Source organism: Cibotium barometz, chromosome 10, assembly GCF_041138505.1.
Source record: "Cibotium barometz isolate CiBa-2024 chromosome 10, ASM4113850v1, whole genome shotgun sequence".
In the NCBI taxonomy this organism is placed as follows: domain Eukaryota; kingdom Viridiplantae; phylum Streptophyta; class Polypodiopsida; order Cyatheales; family Cibotiaceae; genus Cibotium; species Cibotium barometz.
Window position 1 is genome coordinate 31,520,065 of NC_141055.1, and position 26,282 is coordinate 31,546,346.

The 26,282-nt window shown below is 39.7% G+C and overlaps 1 protein-coding gene across 1 annotated transcript; it reads left to right on the top strand.

Annotated features, from left to right (window-relative positions):
* The first annotated feature begins 3,203 nt into the window (after positions 1-3,203).
* On the top strand, positions 3,204-3,802 carry LOC147634784 (dirigent protein 20-like). Its single transcript, XM_086803295.1, has one exon. It carries the CDS (start codon positions 3,293-3,295, stop codon positions 3,800-3,802), a length of 510 nt encoding a protein of 169 aa, XP_086659421.1. The 5' UTR covers positions 3,204-3,292.
* The last annotated feature ends 22,480 nt before the right edge of the window (positions 3,803-26,282 follow it).

Here is a 26,282-nt window from a genome sequence, read left to right on the forward strand (position 1 = left end):
TATCACATTTTGATAAATTCATAATCCTACAAGAATATGTTTAATTTAATTTGTGCAAGATTTAGCTTAATGGAATGTGCAAGTGAGTACAAGATTAATATATGTGCAAATGTGCAAAAAATTATTTTATGTAACAAGGCCCATTAGCAATTATATTTGGGCAAAGGTTTTTATATGCACAAACCTTAGGGATTTTGATATGCTTAGAAATATGTAAAGCAATGCCCTAAAAGTGGAAAAAGCAAGCCCAATTTGTATGCTCATCTATTCTTAGCTCCTTGGGCTATTTTTATGAATAAAATTCTCTAAATACTCACGTTGTGGAAGTGGAGCTACACATCATGGCAGGGGAGATTGCACCCAATCCTTTCTTGATGGTGATGTTATTCTATTTTCCTTGCCTTCTGTTATGCTACGTTATTGGATTTCAATTTAATTCAAGTCTTTTTTTAATTTTTGTTATATTTTATGAAGTTTTAATTATTTCTTCAAGAAGTACAAAAAGGGTCCCATGACAAATGTAGCACCATGTTAAAAAATTAGACACATTATGAAAGCACTCTTAAACTTAGTGAGACAAGAAAGCTTTCAGTCATGAATATGAAGAAAATCAAGGATTAATATGAATCATTGATACAACTTTCTACACCACAAATGACTATAGAGAAATTACATATATGATATTCACAAACATAAATATAGCTGTATGATAAAGTAGATGACAAATTAGATAAACCAAGAATATTATCTCTATCCTAGAGTGTAGGACTTCTAAACACTCTAATCAACAAGGTAACAATCCATTTATAATTGTTTTCTCACTTCTTGATTATAATGGTTACTTATAATAAAACTTTGTTATAGTGGACTACACAATAGAGGTAACTTGTATATGTAACATCACACCAACACTAGCTAAATCTACATGAGACTTTTGGATAAAAGTATTACAATTTTGAAAGCTCCATGAATTTTTAATTGATTACCATGCTACCTAGCAATTAAAGATTCACATGGAAGTGATTCACCAATTGTTTTTTTCTACATAAAAAGTTCTTAAAGATTATTTTTACTAATGATGATGCTCAAACCATAACCATAACCATAACCAATCTCAAACTTTCACATCAATATATAGCTAGTATTTTTCAATATGTTTATATGAATGGTCATTTAATCTTATTAAGTTTTAACATTTGAAATAGCAACTTTTGAGCCTTTATGGTTATAATTATCTCATTTTACGACATGTACGTCCCTTGATTAAAAGACCCCCTCCCTCTTTGTGTACTAACTTGCTATGTTATGTGCATATAAAGTGATCCCCTCTCTGATAATCCACCTCATTAGTATCATCAGGTACCTAAACAATGAAAGGTATGAATTGATTATATTATTCAACATGTTTGTAAACCCTTATGATATATTCAATGTATTTACAATGGATTTGATGTGAACATTCCACATTTATTCTATCATTAGAGCACACAATAGTTCTTAAAATCTTGAATAATCACAAGTACATGTGATTCTCATAATCACAAATATTAATCAAATTAAGTGCATAATGATTGCTGCCTTCTTACCCTATTTGAAGCCCCACCAACGACTCTCTACCCTACCAATGTGCTGCACAAGCACATTGGTCAAGCCTTTATACCATCATCTTCTCTCAAAGGTCTTTATGAGCACCTTTCTCCATCTCCTCTTGGAGGCTTCTTTTAGAGGTGCTCAAAGACTGAGGCAAGAAAGATGGAAAATCATGTGAAGGTAGATGTGCAATCAACAACTCATTTTATGAATATGTTTTTCATAGTGCTTCAAATCATAATGCTCCTATTTACTTTTTCTCCTTAAAAGTGTACTTATGGTGGTCATGGGACGAGTGTGGGTCTAATAATAGCATAGGCTTCATTCATGGGAGAGCAAAGAAACAAAAAAAGATCACTTTGCTTATAGGAGTAGATAAGGATCCTTCTACGAGAAATGAAGATGGGCCAAAAAAAATTGATGTGCAAGATTGTATGGTTTTTTTGGCTAAGTTAAAGTGGGTTGAAAAAGTAACACTATGGCCTCGCTAAATTAAAGTGGGTATGCTTATCTTCTCTATATACATTACATGAAAGAAGACTTTCATGAAATTGGCAAGAATTTGGAGGTTCGATGCAGGTTACAGGAGCACGGTAGAAATTTAAAAATGTCAATCCACGAGTTATTATTATGATTTACTAAGGGGCATTGACAAATGACAAACATATAATCATCAAGCGAGGGAGAAACTTGCAAAGCAAAGAAGCTTTTGTCTTCACTAATGTGTGAAATTGGGAATTGCTAAGACATATCGACAAACGGCAAACATGTTATCAGAGATAATTGGTTTGTGCATTTTACTCGTGAGTGGTAACTCCTAGTCTCCGAGTAGGTAGGTAAAATCATGATTCATGATTCATCCTATATTCATAATATTGCTCAATGCTACATGAGATCAGTGATTGACCAAGCATGAAAAGTAAACGACGTTGAAAAGTTAAACTCACGCATGGTTAGAAAAGTCAACACCAGCAGGTAGCAGTTTAGAAAAGTTAACACCAGCAGGGAGCCAGGGACCACCAGTGGTCCACGACAGGTCAGAGGTTTTAGCGTTTACATAAGGAAAAAAGCAATGGCGCGAGCCTACGTGAGCCTACGTGGCTGTTGGCTGCCAACCTTAACGTGACGAAGTGAAGCCCGTCATAATATTCGTCCTATATTCATAATATTACTACATGAGATCAGTGATTGACCAAACATGAAAAGTAAACGACGTTGAAAAGTTAAATTCACGCATGGTTGGAAAAGGCAACACCAGCAGGTTAGAAAAGTTAACACCACAGGTCAGACGTTTTAGCGTTTACATGAAGGGAAAAAGCAATGGCGTGAGCGAATCATAACGTAGATAGCTGACTGGGGCTGCCAACCTTAACGTGACGACGAGAAGTCCGGCCGCCGCCCGTCCCCGGCCGGTTACTGCCGGCGAATGTTCAAGGTATCAATTTTCAAAGCTCTTGAAGGACCACCCACTGAGTGGCTGGTGGGTGGTCCTTCAAGAGCTTTGAAAATTGATACCTTGAACATTCGCCAGGCTTGCTCAAACCGAACGCCTAGGAATCTGCGTCTCTTATAAAAGGCTGCCAGCGACGGAACTATGGAATCCAGCAGAAGCTCCTAGCTGCCTACCTAGGACGTAGAGAAGCCACTCTTTTTCATCTTTCATCTATCAGAAGCCAGCACCTTACAAGTGTCTGAATCGAACATGGCCACAGTATTGATTCTCAAGCGTCACCAGATGCTCACGATCGGGCTTGCGCTGATGGTGGCCTGCTGCTGCTCTAGCCTTCATCCAGTTGCCGCCGCCACTGCAACCAGGCCACCCACGCCCTCCTCGTTAGACTTCTACATGTACATCGCCGTGCAGAACAACAGCAACATGAACAACCCGCCGACCGCCGCCAACTACACGGCCGTGCAGTCGGCACAGCCCGCCCAGGCGCAGCCCAACTCTTTCGGCATCATCCACACCTTCGACAACCCGCTAACGTCCGCGGCCTCGCTGAGCTCGACTCGGCTGGGCCACGTGCAGGGATGGTACGGCGACGTGGGCCAGGACAGTCTCACGCTCTTCCTGGTGCAGACCTTCACCTTCTCCACTCATAACCTCAACGGCACCTTCAGCCTTATCGGCGTCGACGTCGCTACTGACGCCGTCAAGTACGCCCCTATCGTCGGTGGCACTGGCGACTTCGCTTACGCCCGCGGGACTTAAAAAGTGAACTAATGAGAAGCGAGCTTTGTCCGAGAAAGGAAAGAAGAATATGTGGCCGTCGTCTCCAAGGTTCACGTGATGTTCATGAAGGAAGAGGAGGAAAAATGTGCATATTGAGAAAAACAAGATGAAGGTGGAGCTCAAACATCGACACGACTCCTTGTAATACCCATGGTGGGCTGACCAAAAGCTTCACTGTGGCCCTCCACTTGCTTGAATGTAGAATCAAAAGAAGAAGATGATATGATGGTGACAATGGGCCTGAGCATTCGCCCTTGCCATCCTCCAAACAGAGCCTTCGTCATGCCCCTACTTTCTTCATGCCACCACACGGGAGATACGCTTCTCCAATGATGCATATCATTGACGATGTGATGGTCCTAAGTGATAGCTTATATAACACCACCAGCAACCACACAAGAAGAAAATAAAATAAAATAAATATTAGGGAACACAAAAAGTAAAACTATCACTTTGTTGATTCTTACAATTATCCTCCCAAGATAGATCTATCCTCCTACACCTTTAATACATCATTCTAACCCTTCAACTAATCTCCGTTTAATACACAACTGACCTATGAACCTTCAATTGATACTGACTTCCCAAACTTTAGATTAACACTCTTACATGCTCCATCTCCAAAAACTCAATCAAAACACCAAAATATAACACTATATCATAAACACTCATCAAATCACATGAGACTCAAGCCGAAACACTTCTTTATACAGATGAATTATACTAAACCTCAACAACCCTAAGACATGGAGAATTCAAACAAAAGAAAAGAAACATATATAAATTGGGGAAACCATCACAAGTAAACCCTAGCATGAGGTTTTTAAGTTTGTATCCTCATCTTCATAGCTTCAATCTTCACTGAAACTACTGCCACCATTTGCAACCTTCTTCAAACACACACACTGCTTCAAGCAACCAATCACCGTTGAACTAGAATTGAGTTGAACCATGTCTCTAAAAGAGATGCATACATACAAATTCTAGGGAAATCATGTCTCTAAAAGAGATGCCTACATAGAGATTCTAGGGAAACCACATCCTACATAGAGATTCTAGGGTAACCACATGTCTAAAAGAGATGCTACACAAATATTCTAGGGAAACCACATCCTAGATGATCTCGTGTCTCCTAGCACACCCTTTGGTCTAGCCAAACCAAACCCACTCACATTGTACTGATATTCTCTCTGTAATCAAATAATGTTGGATCTCCATCATGCATAATTCTTTTCAAAATAAATAAATCTTTCTCCATAAGTTTTGATATTCTCCCTGTAATCAAATTATGTTGGATCTCCATCATGCATACTTCTTTTCAAAATAAATAAATCTTTCTCCATAAGTTTTTGCCATCCCCCATCCCTCTCGTGAGGAGACTTTTGCCGCCTGGTTCTTTCAAATTTCCCATGCTCCTCCTTTTTCCTTCATCACTTCTCGTTTTCTTCTAGATTCCACGTGTCTCTCACAATAAACATCTCCTTTCTAGCAAAAAAAGCACTCCCCAAATGTCCTAGCCATTTGGTTTCACGGAAAATGAACATACCTTTGCCACCAAAAAAGAATTTCACACTATTACACATACCTATACATCATGTTTAGATTGGTGGTCCACTTAGAATTTTTGATGGTTGTTCATACACATGAGGATATTAATGTAATGTTTAGTAATTTTATAAGAAATTGAGGCCTATCTAAACATTCGCCTTCCCACATTTAATGAAAATATTCAAGGATAGTGAAGTATCTCCTTTTTAGCAAAAAAAAAGCACTCCCCAAATATCCTAGTCATTTGGATTCACGCAAAGGGACACACCTTTGCCACCGAAAAAGCATTTCACACTATCACACATACTTATACATCATGTTTGGATTGGTCCATTTAGGCTTTTTTATGGTTGGTCATACGCATAAGGATATTAGTGTAATTATTATTAATTTTCTAAGAAATTCAGGCCTAGTCAAACACTCACCTTCCCACATTTAATGAAAATATTCAAGGATATCCACCAAGTATCTACTCTAACCCATTTTTGATTGATAAATGCGCCAGACTTCAAGGCATTCATTGTTATGGGTACTTGTCTAATGTAGAAGATAAGCTAGTGGGGCACTCTAGACCATTACAGTTTAGATTTTTCATCCAAGAAGGGTTCTAGTAATGCAATATAAAATCCATTAAATGGTTGCAAAGGATGGTGGTATTGAATTATGGAAGAAGGATAGTGATTACTACTATCGATAGGAGGTTCCATTTGTTGTTCCAATGTTTGAGTACATGAAAGATCACTTAGAGGTGGTAAAAGGAATTAAGGATTACATAAAATATTGGAAAAGATGGGCTGATGAGCTTTCACCTTGTACATCCGCCTAGTGTCCAAGATGGAGGCTACTAACACAAATTCGAGCCGAGAACTTTGCACACATGTGGATGATATAATTGTTGATATTGATGAATGAATTCTTAGGATTGGAGGAATTTGATCACTATTGTAGACTAAAAAGTAAAAGGCTAAAGCAAGGCTTTTAGCCCACGGTTGATGCTAGAAAGGGAGACTTTGCTCTTACTTAACTACATCAAAATGAATATATCATATATGGTTGGGTGTAGCTTAGAGTAACATAGATGTGGATAGATTATCTAAAATACACCCTTGCAATGGAAGACCTAGAGGTGTCAAATACAAAAGAGAAGAATGAGCTTGCAATGGAAGACCTAGAGGTGTCAAATACAAAAGAGAAGAATGAGCTTGCAAAATTTTTGGAGGGCATCAAGAAATTTAGAACAAGCACTAGACTTAGCACTTCATTTTTCCTATTATGTGGAGATAAGGAAGAAGAAAAGGATGGGTTGAAGAGCCATGACTGGCATAGATGATATGATGGTGACAATGGGCCCGAGCATTCGCCCTTGCTATCCTCCAACATAGCCTTCACCATGCCCCTACTTTCGTCATGCCACCACATGGGTGTTACGCTTCTCCAATGGTATGATGGTCCTGAGTGATAGCCTATATAACACCACCATCAACCACACAAGAAGAAAATATCATGACATTAGTATTAGGAAACACCAAAAGTAAAACTTCAAGACACCTAATCACTCTATTGATTCTTCTAATTTTTCTCCCAGGATAGATCTAACCTCACACTTTTAATACACCACTCTAACCCCTTAACTGACCTTTGTTTGATACACAACTGATAGCCAGCTGACCTATGAACCTTCAATTGATACTGATTGAGTCAGCTTTGACTCAACACTCACTTCCCAAACTTCAACTTAACACTCACAAACTCTCCATCTCCACAAACTCAATCAAAACAACATAAATATAACACTATAGCATGTAAAAACGTATCAAACCACATGAGACTCAAGCCTACACACTTCTGCATATAGATGAATTAGACATGTCTCAACAATCTGAGACATGGATAGTTCAAAAAAAAGAGAAGAAATACCTATAAATTGGGTAAACCTTCACAAGTAAAGCCCAGCATCAAGTTTTCAAGTTTGCATCCTCATCTTCATAGCTTCAATCTTTGCTGAAACTGCAACCACCATCAGTAACCTTCTTCAAATACACAAACTTCTTCAAGCAACAATCACAATTGAACTAGAATTGAGTTCAATCACGTCTCTAAAAAGAGATTCCTACACAGAGATTCTAGGGAAACGATGTCTCTAAAAGAGATACCTACACAGAGATTCTAAGGAAACCACATCCTAGTTGATCTCTTGTCTCATGGCACACCCTCTGGTCTAGCCAAATCAAACCCAATCACAATGTATTGCTCTTCTCTCTATAATCAAATAATGTTGGATCTCCATTATGTATACTTCTTTTCAAAACAAATAAATATTTCTCCAGACGTTTTTGTCATCCCCCTTCCCTCTTCGAGGAGACTGTTGCTGCCTGGTTATTTCAAAGTGCCCATGCTCCTTGTTTTTCCTTCATCACTACATGTTTTCTTCTAGATTCCACATGTCTCTCATAATAAATATCTCCTTTTTAGAAAAAAAAGCACTTCCTAAATTTTCGAGCCATTTGGCTTCAAGGAAAGGGACACACCTTTGCCACCAAAAAATAACATTTCGCACTATCACACATACCTGTACATCATGTTGGGATTGGGTGTGAGATTTCTCTCACATATTGTCCATATCCATTGGGTGAAAGAATTTTAAGTGTTTCACATTCTCCTTTGTGCTCTAAATAACATTTCTTTCAAAAACACGCTCATGCAACTGCAATAACAACACAACCACCACCATCCAGCATCCACCTAGATCAAATGGGTAAAATAGCATTCTACAAATCCTTTTAGCTGATTGATCCACCGACCTAGGTCAACATACCTCTAAACAACCTAAAAAACATGCCACAATTCTTTTATCCTATCAAAGGGTTGCACACTCTAAACATACTTTCTATTATCCCTCTTGTCAATCCCTCTGTTTTTTGCAGACATCCTCGACTCACCATAGGACGTAGAATTCCCTTCAACTTTGTGTGCCACCATTTGACCTTCATCCCACTTCCCTAAAGTCCATAATCCCTTAGAATTAACAACTGCAAGCTACAACCATGAAATATCTCCACCTATATCCTACTTTATACTACATAAAGCATTATCCTCTTTCCCAAAAAACACTACTACCATAAGAGTAGATTTGTCCATATAGATCATCTTGAGGATCCTTGTGCACATACATACCATTAAAAAAATCCTTATGGAAAAAATGATCATCTCCTAGCATAAAGCTATAGGTCTTCTCAAACCATTCATCTTCCTACAAAACATAATCTTCATAGACACCATCATCATGCCCACTTCTCACACCAAATGTTATCCACATATTCCTTATGAAAATCATTAGCACTCTTCATATCATCTAAGTCTTGAATCTCTTTCAAACATTTTACGTCATATAGGCCACAATCCTCTTCAACCACATCTTCTCAGTCATCTGACTTGATATCCTCATCACCTATCTCCAAAGGCTCAACATTAAATGGATCAACATCCTAATCATCCACTTCTAGGCAAGTAATATCAATAGCATCAAGGAAAGTACCAACAAAGTATATAGAAGAATCTTCCAACTCAGCCTAATCAAACACATCATCCACTTCCACTAAATTTCATGTCACCTGTAGCACACATTTAGATTTTTCTACAATTCCAACTTGCTCTGGACAAATCATTATCCAAACCTTTGTTGGCTTTCTTAATATGCATCTCAACATTCAGCTCCAAAGTTCCATTAGTATCATCACATAGGTCCTCTACCTCTGCTTCCAATAGACTCTAATCTAGATCTACTTCCTCATGTGATCCATCAAAGGACTCTTTATCTCCCATTATAGCTCAAATCATATTGAGATTGCCAAACTGACCCTAGAGTTACTCTCTTGATTCCAATTAAATTTAAGAGTCCCCATCGCAGCAAGATTCAAACTCTCAACCCCCTCCACAAATCCTGAGGACTATCTGTTGGAATTAGGGTTGCAGGAAAGCACACAAAGCTTGGAGAAGAAGAAGCAAGAATGCACACAACACAAAGTGTATTAGATTGTGTCAATGTACAAAAGATAAGTTAGCCCTAGAATGAAGGGCGTATATACAAGCCGGGGGAAAAAACCTCCTAAAGAGGGAAAAAGTGCCCCGGCGGTCCTAAGTGTGTTCACACACATCACTGCCTATGTATATGGCAACAAATCCCCCCTGGGAGTGATGGTGTGAACGAGAGCTGGCACTCATGTATAGGGGAGTGCCATGCCCGAAGTAGATCAATCCACAAAGGGAAGCAAGCCCAAAGCTTTGCGGAAAGCTTCGAACTTCTCACGAGGAAGTGCCTTTGTGAAAAGATCGGCGAGGTTGTCCTGTGTTGGCACATAGGCCAAGCTGATCTCTCTTGCTGAGAGTCTCTCCCTGACATAGTGATAATGCACCTCAATGTGCTTTGTGCGAGCATGAAAAACTGGGTTTTTCGCAATTGCCAATGCGCTCTGACTGTCAATGAAGATAGAGGTGGCAGACTCCTGTCCAACACCCAAGTCAGCCATAAGCCGTCTGAGCCACACACACTCAACCGTAGCTGTGAAAGCTGCCCTGTACTCAGCTTCACAACTAGAAGTGGCCACAGTAGGTTGCTTCTTGCTCAACCAAGATATGCATGAGCTACCAAGCATGAAACAAAAACCACTTGTGGACACTCTTGTGTCATAGCAACCAGCCCAATCTGAGTCCGAAAAAGCATGTAAATCTGGCGGCAACGATCCCCCCTTGGGATAAAACAACCCAAGATGTATGGTGCCACTCAAGTAGCGAAAGATACGTTTAACTGCCTTCCAATGCTGAGACCCTGGGCTATGCATAAACCTGCTCACCTGTGAGACTGCAAACTGAATGTCCGGCCTCGTAATGCATACATAAATGAGGCAACCAACAGCTGTCTGATAGAGTGTGACATCAAAGTGATCTCCAGCATCATGAAGACTCAACTTCAAACCTGTCTCCATTGGAGTAGCAATAGGCTTGCAGTCTTCAAGGCCAAATCTCCGCAACAATGTCTCAATATACTTTGTCTGACACAAAGCAATACCTCCATCACACTGCTTAAATTGTATCCCCAAATAATGATGCAAATGCCCCAAATCTGACATCTCAAAAGAGGCATTCAAGTCAGCCTTAAAATCAGCAATATGACTCTCATTTGGTCCTGTGAGCAGCATGTCATCGACATAGAGAGCAATGATTAGATGTACACCATCCACACGTTTAACATACAAAGTGCTTTCTGTTGGACTATTTTGAAAACTATGTGCAGTCAAATATGCATGTATCTTTTCATACCATGCTCGTGGAGCTTGCTTTAAACCATATAAAGCCTTTTTCAACCTGCACACTTTGTTTTCCTGCCCTCTTTGAACAAAACCACGAGGCTGCGATACATACACCTCCTCATGCAAATCTCCATTCAAGAATGCAGTCTTGATGTCCAACTGATGTACATTCCAACCATTATGAGCTGCCAATGCACAAATGCTACGAATGGTAGTCATACGACAAGTGGGAGCAAAGGTCTCATCAAAATCAATGCCCTTTTCTTGAGCATAACCCTTTGCAACAAGTCTAGCCTTATAGCGATCAACACTGCCATCTAGCTTTCGTTTCAACTTAAAAACCCACTTACATCCCAATGGCCTTTTTACCAATAGGCAAATCACACAAAGACCATGTACCATTCTTCATTATAGCATCATATTCACTTTACATTGCAGCCAATCAATTTTCTGAATTTTGTGCCTCATCAAATGAAAGAGGTTCTTCCTCTTCACACATACTAGACACAGCCAAAGCATAACAATCTGATGCATAAGAGGCATGCTGAAAACCTGAATGAGTACGACTAGATATAGGTGCATCAATTTTACTATCACGCAAGGTTTGCACTAGCCATTTAGGCATATTTCTAGCCTGCTCATTTTCAGCCCTATCTTCATGAATTATATCCTGTATATCTGCATCAGAAATAGGCTGATCTATGATGTCGTTTGAAATCTGCATAGGCTGAATATTTGCCTCATTAGGACTTACATTTGAATTCCCACCTGTAAATAGAGGCAACAATGTATCAAATACATCCCGTGAGCTCACACCTGTCTCTTTGGTACATGATAACAAAGGCTGCACAGCATCTTCCACAAAAACAACATCTCGACTAATCAAGATACGCTTTGACTGCGGATGATACAATCTGTAACCCTTGCTCTCAGCACTGTAACCAACAAAAATGCATTTGATAGCCTTATCATCCAGTTTTTTGCGTTGTTGCACAGGCACTAAAGCATAGGCCAAGCAACCAAAGACACGCAAGTGACCAATAGAAGGCTTCCTACCATGCCAAGCTTCATATGGAGTAATAGACTACAAGGCCTTAGTGGGACACCTGTTGAGTACATATGCAGCACACATGACAGCCTCAAGCCAAAACGCATGTGGCAAAGCTTGGCTCTTGACCATACATCGTGCCATCTCCATAAGTGACCTGTTTTTCCTCTCAGCAACACCATTTTGCTGAGGGGTATATGGCATTGTACATTGGTGTTTTATCCCACGACTAGCCAGAAATGCATCAAACTCTTTAGACAAGTACTCCCCCCCTCGATCAGAACGAAGGGTGCCCACAGTACAATTGGATACATTTTCAACCATAAGAAAAAACTGTTTGAAGCACAAAAACACTTCGGACTTTACCTTCAGTGGATATATCCATGTATGCCTTGAGTAATCATCAATGAAAGTCACGAAGTACAAGTGTTTACCAAATGACGGAGTTTGCATAGGCCCACATACATCACTATGTACAAGTTGCAATTTGCGAGTGGCCCGCACAAAACCATCCTTTGGAAACGCAGAACGCTGCATTTTACCCAAAATACAGCCTTCACAAACATGTTTCAATGGTCCCTGAAGAGGGGGCAATGAAGCAACCATATCAAATTTCTGCAAACGCAGCAAACTAGCAAAGTTCAGATGACCAAAACGAGCATGCCATAGTTTTGCATCTGAAACTGCCTTTTCATCAGAAACTGCATTTGCTGAATCTTCCACACACTTGTCATAAGAATTGAGCCTATACAGCCCACGAAACAAGGTGCCAGATACAATAATCGTATCACCAGAAGTCAAATCATGAACAGTACATCTGTCATCCACAAATTTGACTACAAGTCCAAGTCTAGCAAGCGCAGAGACAGACAATAGATTCTTCTTTATCCCTGGCACATACAAAGCATCTGAAAGTGTGAAAGCGCTGCCATTTGCAGCAGTAAGCATAATTTTACCAACGCCCTTCACTGGGTAAGAAGCATTATTGGCACATGTGACAGTATTCCCATTAGGGACAGCCTCAAGAGAAGTGAACATATCACGATGCGAGGTAATGTGCTTTGTAGCACCACTGTCAAAATACCAAACATGAGAGTCAACAGAAACTGCCAAACATGCATCATGTACAGATGGGTCATACTGGCAATACACGCTAAACGCCCATTCTGTATCCTGCACAACATTTGCAGAATCTGCATTTGTAGAAGCATCCGCTATTGTGGCTGCATTTGACTCTTTCTTCTTTGCCTCTTTAGCCTTTAGCTTAGGGCAATTCTTAATGACATGATCATTTGCCTTACAATAGTTGCACCTGGTCTTTTTCTTGCCTTTATCAAGAGCCTTCTCATACTTATTGTTGCTACCTGTGGAAGGAGAAGAAGTTGCAGACCTACTAATAGGAGAAGAAACAGTGGAAGGGGCTGCCTTACCACTTCTTCTCTGCTGCTGGGCAGCAATAAATGCTTGATCAACTGCACGCTGCCTGGCCCTGTTTTGCCTGGACTGCGCTTCTTGCAAGAGCTTGTTGACTAAAGTATCATACTTGACAGCATCAGGTCTGTCCTCATTAAGAAGTCTCCATGTGGAAGCAAAAGTCTGATATGTCTCAGGTAAAGCATCAAGAACAGTCTGCACAAGAGAATGATCAGGAATAATCTCACCTGCAGAAATCAACTTTTCTTTGAGATCTTTAATCTCAGCAAGAAAAACATTCATGTCATCATCTTCTTGCATAATCTTCAATTCTAGCTCTTTATGCAGGTAAGCGATTTTTGCCTCGTTACGACCTGCATACAAACCAGCTAGAATATCCCAAGCCTGTTTTGCTGTTTTAGCTGAACGAATATGTGGGGTGATGTTACGTTTGACAGAAAGTGCAATCAAGGCATGAGCCTGCGCATCTTTACCATCCCAACGAGCTTGTTCAGCAGTGGGTAAAACAGCACCAACAGTAGAGCTGCTAGAACCTGCAACATCCTCAACAGATCCTACATCCACAGAACCTGGACGTACATCCATACCCTACACAATGTTCCACACTCCTTTTGCAACCAAAACATGCTGCATCATGTATGCCCAAAGTGGGTAGTTGCTGTCTCCATCCACAGCAGACAACATGCGAAATACATCATTGCTGTTATCAGCCATGGCCACTGACTGAAACTGATGCAAAAGTTGTCTGTAATGAAGCAAAGACTGAATAGAAAACAACTCGTGCTATGTAGCACGGTCCACAATAGAGTACGTATGCCTGTTTTACAGAAAACCGCACTGTCGAAATTTCTGCAGAAAATGACGAAAACACCTGTGCAGAACTTGAAATGCAAAAACGGAGCCCGAAACGACCTCAGATGCAAATTCTGAGAACCTGCAAGCGCTCGTGAAAACTGCAGAGTATAGGGACCTGCAACAAGCGCTCGTGAAAACTCACCTCAATCGGAGAACGTGAGTCGGAGGGTGCTGGCGGCGTAGCCCTGGGAGCCGATGCCTGCTCTGATACCAATTGTTGGAATTAGGGTTGTAGGAAAGCACACAAAGCTTGGAGAAGAAGAAGCAAGAATGCACACAACACAAAGTGTATTAGATTGTGTCAATGTACAAAAGATAAGTTAGCCCTAGAATAAAGGGCGTATATACAAGCCAGGGGAAAAAACCTCCTAAAGAGGGAAAAAGTGCCCCGGCGGTCCTAAGTGTGTTCACATGTTGTGACATCACTGCCTATGTATATGGCAACACTATCGAATTTCCCATACCTTCACTTCAAATCTCTTCTCAATCTGTCCTTCCTCTTTCACCATCTAAAGGCACATCCTCATACCACTGTATGTCTTCTTTTTCCAACAACAAATCCACCATCCTCAACTTATACGCATCCCCATCACTATTGTTGTTCAAAGCCATCATCTCAATCCTCCTCAGAAATTGAGTGACATCTTCTCCCTTCTCTCCTCTAAACACTTTATATCTCAATCCAACCATTGGGGTCTTGAGTTGGTCAACAAGTGGATCCCAACCTATTGGTTAAATTTCTCATTAAAAACTCTCTATTCCTCAATGGGGGCACCAAAACATGTGATAGTCCTGAGTGACGGTATTTTGAGCTTAATGGAGTCATGACATAGACAAGTCTAGAGGAGGGAAAGGTAGGTTATAGAGAGATATGATGTACATATGCGGGTCTAGAACATAGTGTGTAGTTGATGTAGTATGAAAAGGATAAATAGGAAGGCCATGCAATGACTAGAAGGGGAGACTATGGATGAAGATACAGGGAGATCCAAGAGACCTAGATGATGAAAAGGATAAATAGGAAGGCCATGCAATGACTAGCAGGGGAGACTATGGATGAAGATACAGGGAGATCCAAGAGACCTAGATGATGAAAGAAATTTGCATGGGGAGCTCAAAGGCAATGTGTGGTAGTTAGGAAGATAAGAGAAGTAGTGTGTTTGTTTTCTATAAAAGGGGCTGTTGACTAAAGGTCTAAGGTTTTTTTGGGAAGCCTTCCGAGAGCTCCTTTGGAGGGAAAGAAAAGTAGAGAGTGGAATCTTTTTGCTGAGAGTTAGAGAAACATAGAGCAACCCATTTTAGAGGTTTTTGAAGCAGTGTGAGGGAAATCTCAAGGCCAAACCAAACAGCATGTAAAGGTAGATGGAGTGTATATAAGTTGGTGTGTGATGGATTAAAAAATGATGCATGTGTAGCCAAGTGTAGAGGCATATTCATGAAAACAAAATAGAAATAGTATGGGAAATCAAGGGAAGCCAGCTGCATAACATTCTAGAGAAAAACGAAGGTAGCGGCCTTATGGGGGGAATTGGGAAAAATTTTCAATAAACCACATGGAGAGAGAGGTGGTGGGTGTGTCTTGCCAAGAAAGACTCTCCAAGAGAAGGTGGCTAGAGAAACCACCGAGAGAGAGACAAAGAGGGAGAGAGAGCGAGAGAGAGAGAGAGAGAGAGAGAGAGAGAGAGAGAGAGAGAGAGAGAGAGAGGACTATAGTAGAGAGAGAGAGAGGGACTATAGTAGAGAGAGGTCTTACATGTCTGTTTGACTTGTGGAAGGTTCCAAGCTAGAGTTCTTGCATATTTTGAAGATTATAGATAAGAGGTCAGTGCACTGTGAGAGAGATTGAATGGATCAAGCAGAGGAAGTGCTGGAGTCCATAGAATTGGCTAGAAGGTGTGTCCCCTAGGATCTTTGTGCAACAGCTCTGTTAGATACTTGGTCTAGACTAGGTCTTTCTCAACTATAGATTCTGAGTGTCAGCTTACTGATTTCTATAAATTTTTCAATCCCATGACTTCATAGAAATCAGCTACATGCTGATTTCTATGAAGGCTTAAGTCATGGATGAAGAGGTTGTTGTGAAGAGCTATTGTAAAGGTCTATGAGTGGAGGTCCGAGGACCCCAAAGTTTTATATCTTTTCTTATTTTTTCTTTGATCCCCAAGTCTTAGGGATTATGAGACTGTCGGGTTTTGTTTTAATGATGAACAATGCATGGAGTTTGAGTTGTGTGTGAATTAATAAGATTTTGTGCTATGGTGCTATATGTCTTCTATTGTGATGATTGAGATTATAGATGAGGAACACTTGTGAGTGCAAGTCTATAGACTATTGTGTCAGAATTGAGTCAATTGCCCCATTAGTTAAGAGGCTATAGAGTTATACTGAGTGAGTTAGCCATCAGATCTTATCAGGTTTGTGTATAGAAAGTGAGAACTAGTCTTATAGGTTGAGAGGAACCTATTTGGGGTTTGGTCTAATAGTCAGAGGACGGTCAGTTTTGAGTTATGGGCTGAAGGCGTCTCAGAGACAGTAGTCAGTTTTGAGCTGTGGGCTGAAGTCATCTCAGAGACAGTAGTCAGTTTTGAGCTGTGGGCTGAAGTTGTCTCAGAGTCAGCAAGTTAGTTTTGAGTTGTGAGCTGAAGGCATATCAGAGTCAATATAGCAAGATGTCGGTTGTTGTAAGATGTGGGTTTGTTATGTTGGGTCTTGGTGAGTTTTGAGGTTTCTGAGAGTATATAGGTTGCTATAAGATGTGGGTTTGTTGTGTTGGGTCTTGGTGAGTTCTGAGGTTTTTGAGAGTATACAGGTTTCGGATGACACCTAATGGCCAAAAAAAAGATAAATCCTACACAAGAGTATAAAAAAATACTAAGGAAAGCAACCTTGCTCCTCGACAATGATGCCAATGGAATGCCCAAATACACAACTTTCATTACGAAGAAGCTAACCAAGTGAAGAGTACTCACCTTTCGCGTGTCTTGGGGAACTTAATAGCTTACCTGTCATCTCATGGAAGAGGCAACCACACGAATGCAAGATAGCACTTGAGAAGACCCACGTCCTTTTTTCACCACAAAAGTTGTCTATGTAGAGCTTGCACTCCTTATCTATACTCCATCGCACAAAGACAATAGCTCACTTTCACTCTTTCACTAGCAAGACATGGCAAGACCAAGAGGGGAGAACTATCACACACACTCACTCTCACATAAGCACTACCAAGAGAATAAGAGGATAAAGTAAAGAGCTAGAGAACAAGGAGCAAGAGAACACTCTCAATCAACATATCCCTTTCTCATTTGTGAAGTCCCTTATGTACATTCCGCTTGTTGGCCATGGACGTTCATACTCAATCAAGTTGGGCACCCAACACTTAAAAAGTGAACTAACGAGAAGTGAGCTTTGTTCGAGAAAGGAAAGAAGAATATGTGGCCGTTGTCTCTAAGGTTCACAAGATGTTCATGAGGAAGAGGAGGAAAAATTAGAATATTGAGAAAAAGAAGATGAAGGTGGAGCTCAAACATCAGCACGGCTCCTTTTGTAATACCCATGGTGGGCTTACCAAAAGCTTCACTATGGCCCTCCACTTGCTTGAATGAAGAATCAAAAGAAGAAGATGATATGATGGTGACAATGGGCCTGAGCATTCGCCCTTGCCATCCTCCAACAAAGCCTTCGCGTCATGTCCCTAATTTCTTCATGGGAGATACGCTTCTCCAATGATGCATATCATTGACGATGCGATGGTCCTCCGTGATAGCTTATATAACACCACCAGTAACCACACAAGAAGAAAATATAATAAAATCAATATTAGGGAACACAAAAAGTAAAACTCTAAGACACCTATCACTTTGTTGATACTAAACCTCAACAACCCTGAGACATGGCGAGTTCAAACAAAAGAGAAGAAACACATATAAGTCGGGGAAACCTTCACACAAGTAGAGCCTAGCATCAGGTTTTCAAGTCTATATCATCATCTCCATAGCTTTAATCTTCTCACTGAAACTACTACCACCATTTGCAAACTTCTTCAAACACACAAACTTCTTCAAGCAGCCAATCACAATTGAACTAGAATTGAGTTGAGCCATGTCTCTAAAAGAGATGCATACACAGAGATTCTATGGAGACCATGTCTCTAAAAGAGATGCCTACACAGAGATTCTAGGGGAACCACATCCTACACGGAGATTCTAGGGTAACCACATCTCTAAAACAAATGCCTTCACAAATATTCTAGGGAAACCACATCCTATCTGATCTCATGTCTCTCGGCACACACTTTGGTCTGGCCAAACAAATATTCTAGGGAAACCACATCCTATCTGATCTCATGTCTCTCGGCACACACTTTGGTCTGGCCAAACAAAAACCCACTCACATTGTACTGATAGTCTCTCTGTAATCAAATAATTATGGATCTCCATCATGCATACTTCTTTTCAAAATAAATAAATCTTTCTCCAAAAGTTTTTCCATCCCCCTTCCCTCCCGAAGAGACTTTTGCTGCTTGGTTCAAATTGCACACGCTCATCCTTTTTCCTTCATCATTGCACGTTTTCTTCTAGATTCCACGTGTCTCTCACAATACATATCTCCTTTTTAGCAAAAAAAGCATTCCCCAAATGTCCCAGCCATTTTGCTTCAAGCAAAGGAACATACCTTTGCCACCAAAAAAGAATTTCACACTATTACACATACCTATACATCATGTTTGGATTGGTGGCCCACTTAGGATTTTTGATGGTTGTGCATACATAATGTAATGTTTAGTAATTTTATACGAAATTGAGGCCTATCTAAACATTCACCTTCCCACATTTAATGAAAATATTCAAGGATAGCCAAGTATCTCCTTTTTAGCAAAAAAAAGCACTCCCCAAATATCCTAGCCATTTGGATTCAGGCAAAGGGACACACCTTCGAAAAAGCATTTTACACTATCACACATACATTACACATTTATGCATCATGTTTGGATTGGTCCACTTAGGATTTTTTATGGTTGGTCATACACATGAGGATATTAATGTAATGATTATTAATTTTCTAAGAAATTGAGGCCTAGCCAAACATTCACCTTCCCACATTTAATGAAAATATTTAAGGATAGCCAAGTGTCTACTCTAACCCATTCTTGATTGATAAATATCCCAAACTTCAAGGGATTCATTGTGATGGGTACTTGTCTAATGCAAAAGATGAGCTAGTGGGGCGCTCAACACCATTACAATTTAGATTCTTCATCCAAGAAGGGTTCAAGTCATTGAATATAAAATCCATTAAATGGTTACAAAGGATGGTGGTATTCAATTATGGAAGAAGGATAATGATTACTACCGATAGGAGGTTCCATATGTTGTTCCAACATTTGAGTACATTAAAAATCACTTAGAGGTGGTAAAAGGAATTAAGGACTACATAAAATATTGGAAAAGATGGGTTGATGAGCTTTCACCTTGTACATCTGCCTAGTGATTGAGTATTGGGAGATGATGGTTCAGGCACTAGAGAGAGACCAAGTGTCCAATATAGCGGCTACTAACACAACTTTTAGCCGAGAACTTTACACACATGTGGATGATATACTGTTGATATTGATGATGAATTCTTAGGATTGGCGGAATTTGATCACTATTGCAGACTACAAAGTAAAAGGCTAGAGCAAGCTTTTTGGCCCATGGTTGATGCTAGAAGGGGATACTTTGCACTTACTTGACTACATCAAAATCAATACATCATATATGGATGGGTGTAGATTAGAGTAATATAGATTATCTAAAAACTATAAGAGGATTTTAATACAATATTGGGTGTGCAAAAAGAGATATTGGTGATGCTGAGGTTTATAGAGATTGTTGGCATAAATTCTAGCTGTGTAATAGAAGGATCCTATGCATTGAGAATTTTCAGACATGATAGTTTTTATGTGGGTCACTATGGGGAGAAAAGTGCCACAAAAGATTAAGATTCTAGAAAATGTGTGTGCTAAGGCAAAGGAGAGTTTGGCAACATCGAAGGACTGTGATGATGAAGGCAAATGAGTTTAGATTATTAGAGTACAAGTTGGATCTATGTTGGTAGCTTTTGTTTATGAGTGAGTGCATGTTGGTTCTATGTTGGTAGCGTCTGTTTATGAGTTAGTGCATGTTAGTCCCCTACTAATTAGAATTTGATTACAAAGGTTTCTGAAGAAGTGCTAAGTTGCAAGGGTATGCAAGTGAAGATTTCTCGTTAACTTCATGACCAAATCAACAAATTTATGATGTAGAATACACTACAAGGGATCGGCCTCATACCCGCGCTCCTTGCCACGAAAAATGACTTGTGGAAAAAAAGTAACGGCGGGCCCGTGTATCAGCGCGTGTGTCATCGTGGCCAGAGACATGCGTGTAAAAGCGCATGTATAGAAGCAGTCAGACGCACTGATACGAGGGCGTATACACGCGTTTTGTCAGTTTAGCTGCACTTATACACATGCTTTCATAGAATATCCGCATATATACATGCGACTTTTAAAGAGTTGACGCATCTATACACGCGAACAGAGAGCAAAAAAAAAAATCCAGAGAGTGCTATTTGGTACCTGAATGCTGTTCCAGCATGCCAGCACCTAATAGCACTCTCTGGATTTTTTTTTTGGTGCATTGCACCATCCATGAGGAAGATTTAGTGCATTGTCATTACACAATTCAAGAACAACATGAATGCATACATTGTCAATACACGATTCAAGACAGACATGAATGCAATACTATCAATTCACGATTCAATATTACTATCAAAATTTTATGTGTACACATATACAAGGGAGTCCATATGTCGAAGTAGCCCATGGCTTTAGTTACAAAAATATATATACAACCACATCCTCAATATGGGATGTGATACTATAAGTTTGAGTACTACTCAAACCCAAATGATGACTCGCTGCTCCCTCCATGATCAGATGAGCTCAAATCGGTATACATGTCCGATGAGTAGTGCTCACATCCAATAGGAGCAGTGGCGGCAGGTGGATCATCAGTGGCAGGATCATCAGCAGTGGCAGGATCATCAGCTTGTGCCTGTTCAAGTAATATATAGTATATAAGTATATATATATGTAATTCAATAAACCAAAATCATTCGTTTAGAGTTTTTGAGTACCTGTCGACCGTATGGTCTCATGGCCATCTCAAACTACGCATCCGTAATACGTCCCTCGGCTTTGAAGAGGACCCACGTGTCACGTCTGCTATGCCAGCGAGCATACCCAGTATCGTGGGCTATGGGCTTCCTCTCCATAACCCGTCGCTATATCATAATCAATACAATTTGTAAGATTAAAACAATCATAGAATCAATGAATTAAGTAAACAATCAAATAAAGTGGCAAGATATGAACTCTACCTCCCATGACTCGACGTCGCCAGATCCGAAATGCAAAGATCCAATGGTCTCTATCTGGATCCGTCGTGCCTCCACATGCTGCCTGCTCTTCACGCCACCCTCGGCTCATTTCTTTGCCTCTTTCCACTCGCGTTTGTGCGTAGTGGCAGGTTTCTCGGCAGGATAGCCACCCGCAGCTACATTTAGCCCATCATCGTACGCGAGTTTCTTAAGGTGAGATCTTTTATTACTTAACACTAGTTTGGTACCAAAACAGGACACTTGAGTGTCCTTTTTTGGGGGTTGCGAAAAAAAATCAAACTCCTAATGTAGGCTTTAAAAACCAAAATGCTTCATTGGGCATGTAGAACATAACCCTATGCTTATGTAAAAAATGCTAAACATATAAAATGCCTTTTTATTTGGAAGTACATAAGCAACAAAGTAGCATATGTCTTGAAAATGAACATTTTTCAGGATTTTTCAGGATTTTTCCAAATATGCAAGCATCATTCTCTCAAAAAAAAAATCCAATGATATCAATAGCATTTTTCCCAAGATATTTTGATAGCATACATCAGTCCAAGGAGGTAGAAGTTCACCAAAAAAATCATTTTCCTTTCCTAAAATTTTTTCCAAAAAAGTTGTAGAAAATCAGCAAAAGTAACGCGTATTATCAAAACTCAATCACGCCACTAAAAAAAATTGTAGCCCTATCAATGAGAATGTTCATTATTGGTTTTCATGCTTGAGATGAGATAAATAAACCATAATTTGATGTGTATGATACTAACTTAGCCTCCACTTAAGTAGGTTCTTATCGCCTAGTTCTAAAAAAACTATAAAAAACAAAAATACAAAATTTGATCATCTTTTTTCAAAAACTAATCATAACTATGCTTGCACAAGTAGTCTACACCTATAGTTACAACAAATAATGCACTTACATAGCTTTCCCCTTTGATGAAAATCAAAATTAGGCTCATAATTAGATATTTTACGTATTAAAAACAGGTTGCGCAAAAGGCCATGTATGAGAAGAGGCCCAAAAAGTGGCTCTAAAGTTTTGGAAAATTCAAAACAAAGTAGTATTTACCCTATATAACATGGGTGCACCTCAAGTTTTACATTATTAGCTTGCATATGGAAGGAGAAAAATTCATGCTCCACCTGTATAAAAAACATCATTTGAATATTAGCGAGTCAAAAATTTATCCAATAATTATCGTTTGATGATTCCAAGATTTAGTTTACATCATGGGCTTTCCATCAAGCCAAGTTTCATGATCAAACTATGTCCCTTCTAAAAGTTATGTACAAATTACTACTATTTTGAAAACAGCAAAAATCATGCGTTTTATCAGCATGCGTCTAAGAAAATTAAAATATTACCTTGTAAAAGCTAAGAAAAATGCAATTTAAAAAATCTCAAATTTTTTTTGGGTCTTGAGGAACATCTATGGATGTTAAGCATTTCAAAACTCTTAATAGATTGCCCACAAAAATTCAAGAAAAATGCTAACTTTCAGGACACTTTAGTGTCCTCAGGACACTTTAGTGTCCAATTACAGAACTAGTGTTAAGATCTCCCTTATTTGCGTCCTTCCCCATACATCCGAGAATGTCGCATGTGGGGGATTGGGGTACCGACTATGTACAACATCTATCACCTCCCCAACTAATCGGCTATTTTGATCTTTCAATCTAATAAAATAATTTTTGTACAAGTTTGAAACTACCCCATGCATGTACTCCATTACCTCTTTCCCCCTCGCATCCATCACTACCCCGCCCCTATCCGTCACATCATTGCAGATCACTCCCTCCACCTCTCTCACCTCCTCCTCCTCTCACTGTCTCCTCTAACTCTTCTCCCTCTATCTCCTCTCTCACCGCGTGCCCTACTACCTCCCCCACCAAAGCACGCGTCGCATCCTCCACTCCCACTCTTCCTACTGCGGCGTTTGCTCTCCTCTGTACTGCGGGTGGAGTCACGACTGGGGGATTGTCTACGTGACTGTGGCTATGAGGGAGTACGTGATGGTGGCTGTGAGCCCTGACGTGATGGTGGCTGTGAGCCCTGACGTGACGGTGCCTGGGAGGGTGTGCGTGAGTGTGTTTGGGACAGGGTATGTCTCCTTGGTGGGCGTGGAAGAGGAGAAGCTGCATGCCGTCTGGCCGGACTTGCAGGCATAGACGGCAGTGGAGTGACATGGATACTCGAGAGCGGGGTATAGATACCAGGCAATCCAGGAGGGGGATGGGCATACATGTACTCTGTAAGCTCAACTGGACTAGGATGGCGTCCAAAATGATTTAGCATCTCCATCATCCAAGTGCCGTACGCAAATGGATCGGATGAAGAACCTGGATCCATGAAGAATCTGCAAAAATAAAAGTATATACATGAAGGATCCATGAAGGGAAACACTCTATGTATCAAAGCACAGTCGCCATGAAGGGAATCACTCTATGTGTATCAAAGCACAAATGCAAGCTAGCACATATGATTTTGTGAAGGCAAGCCATATGCAGATGGGATCATCTCTCTCTTGAGTTGGATCGCAAGCATGGGTGAAACACAGTCGCGTGTAAAAACCCGTCTAAAAACGCGTGTATATGCGCGTGAATAGTCTATGCAAACAGGGTATACGCAGACATATACGCATTCCTACACGCGGCTTGCGCAAATTTTTTTCGAAAACGACCGACCATCGACAAATCTTTCTTATAAAAAAACCCCAGAATGTCACAATCGTTCACAAAAGTACTGAAGCAGGCATGACCAAAGAAGGACAAAGACAATCGCATAAGGAAAAGAGACAATCACATAAAGAAATGGAAGGAAAGAGACAGGACAAAGGACAAACTGACTCACCTCTAAAAAAGTGAGTCTTCTTTTTGGCTGGTTTCCTTCACCCGTATTTGCTCCTTGCACCCATGGCAGCTTCTTGAAAATGGTTTTTTGGAGAAGGCGGCGGGTTATTTTAGGTATAGATAGGTGGTCGCATGTAGGAGCGCGTGTATTTTCGCGTGTATAATAAAATAGTCACGTTTATACACGTGATTTTAAGGATGTAGACGCGCTATTACACGCGATTTAAAACAGTGAGATGCGCTTTTACACGTAATTAACACAAGATACATTCGCGTTTATACATGCAATTTTAAGGATATAGAAGCGCTGTTACACGCGATTAACACAAGATATAGAAACTTTTTATACTTTCATTAAAAATTGATTATGATTATGTGTTTGCTCTTTTGTACATAGAATGTCATCAACCTCCTCAAGCAGTTCTGGTGAGGATGAGACAATGTGTCATCGTAATCGCGATGTGTGGTTGGGACAAAGGATCAAGTGTATGTGTAATCAATGTCAAGGATGCATTGTACGAGCGCGTCGAATTACCTTGAATCACATCTCCATGTATGGAGAATGGAATCAAACATGTAAGATTCCTCCCCAGCCTCTCAAGATATCCAGCATCTTTCCCTGTAATTAATCCCCTCTTCAAAAATATAAAAAGATCTTGTCTCTGCCTGTTTTGACTTAGAGAGAGAATATTCAGATTTTGAATATTGTTAGGTAGAAAAATTTCTCATATTATTAAAATAAGTTCCCCTGAAACAGAAGTTCAAAAAGATTTTCAGAAGGTGCATTGGAAATTAAGTATAATCGGTTCAAGAGGCATTATCCTAGGGGTGAAGATTTTTTCAAAAATTTAAATTAAGGTTCCTATGGACCAATAAGATGCATCCAAATGTAAGGAGGAGATAAATGAAGAAATAAAAGAAAAATCTCCAAAAAATGAGTAAATACTCACATAAGATGAAGAGTTGACTAAGGACAAGGCTAATAGTTAAAAAGGGGAGATATTTAGAAGTAAATACTCACACATAAGATGAAGAGTTGACTAAGGACAAGGCTAATAGTTAAAAAGGGGAGATATTTAGAAGTAAATACTCACATAAGATGAAGAGTTGACTAAGGACAAGGCTAATAGTTAAAAAGGGGAGATATTTAGAAGTAATGATGCATTTTTGACACCTCTACATGGGGATTTTTCCCTCATGAGTGAGGCGCCTACTTCACATGTGCAATTGAGTTTTAAATCTTCAAAAATTATGATATTTTTATCCCTCCTCTCTCTTGAACCAAACCAAATCAAAATGGAACCAAATCGAATAAAAAAAGAACCAAACTAGGTCCAAATGTGGTCCAAATTCAACCAAACTGAAATCTAGAAAATTCTAGAAATCAGTTAGCTTTGGTTAGAGTCTCCCTCTCCTATAAATAGAACATGAGTCCTTTGAAAAAAAATAGGAGAATTTTACTATACTAGAATTATGCTGAAATAATGCTAATTTTTACTATTCTCTAAAATTCTCTCCAAATTGAAGAAATTGGAGCTTCCCTCTTTCTTCAATTCCCATTGGTGGCTCCATCAACGTACTAAACCAATTGATTGGTTGGGGGCCTCTACCATGAACAAAGAATTAAGCAATTCGTAAGGTAAATGGTGAATTTTGATCTTTTCTATAATTTCTCAATGCTTCTCTCTTCTCAACCCCTCTCAAGCTTGAGAAGCCTAATTGGAATGGTGTTTTAATGCTATTGAAGTTAATTGATGAATGGTAGTAAAGAATTACATAGATTGATGAATGCTATTGAAGTTAATTGATGAATGATAATAAAGAATTACATAAATTTTTATTTATGCTTAATTCTAATGGTTTTTATGTAATTTATCTCTCTCACTCAAGAAATGGTCATTCTCATGACCTATTCTCAATCCAAATGAAGCTTTTCATAAAGCTTTTCCTTAATCCAAGATTAATCTATGCTTGAGACCAAATTAATGGCTTTTTTCTATGCTTTTAGTTT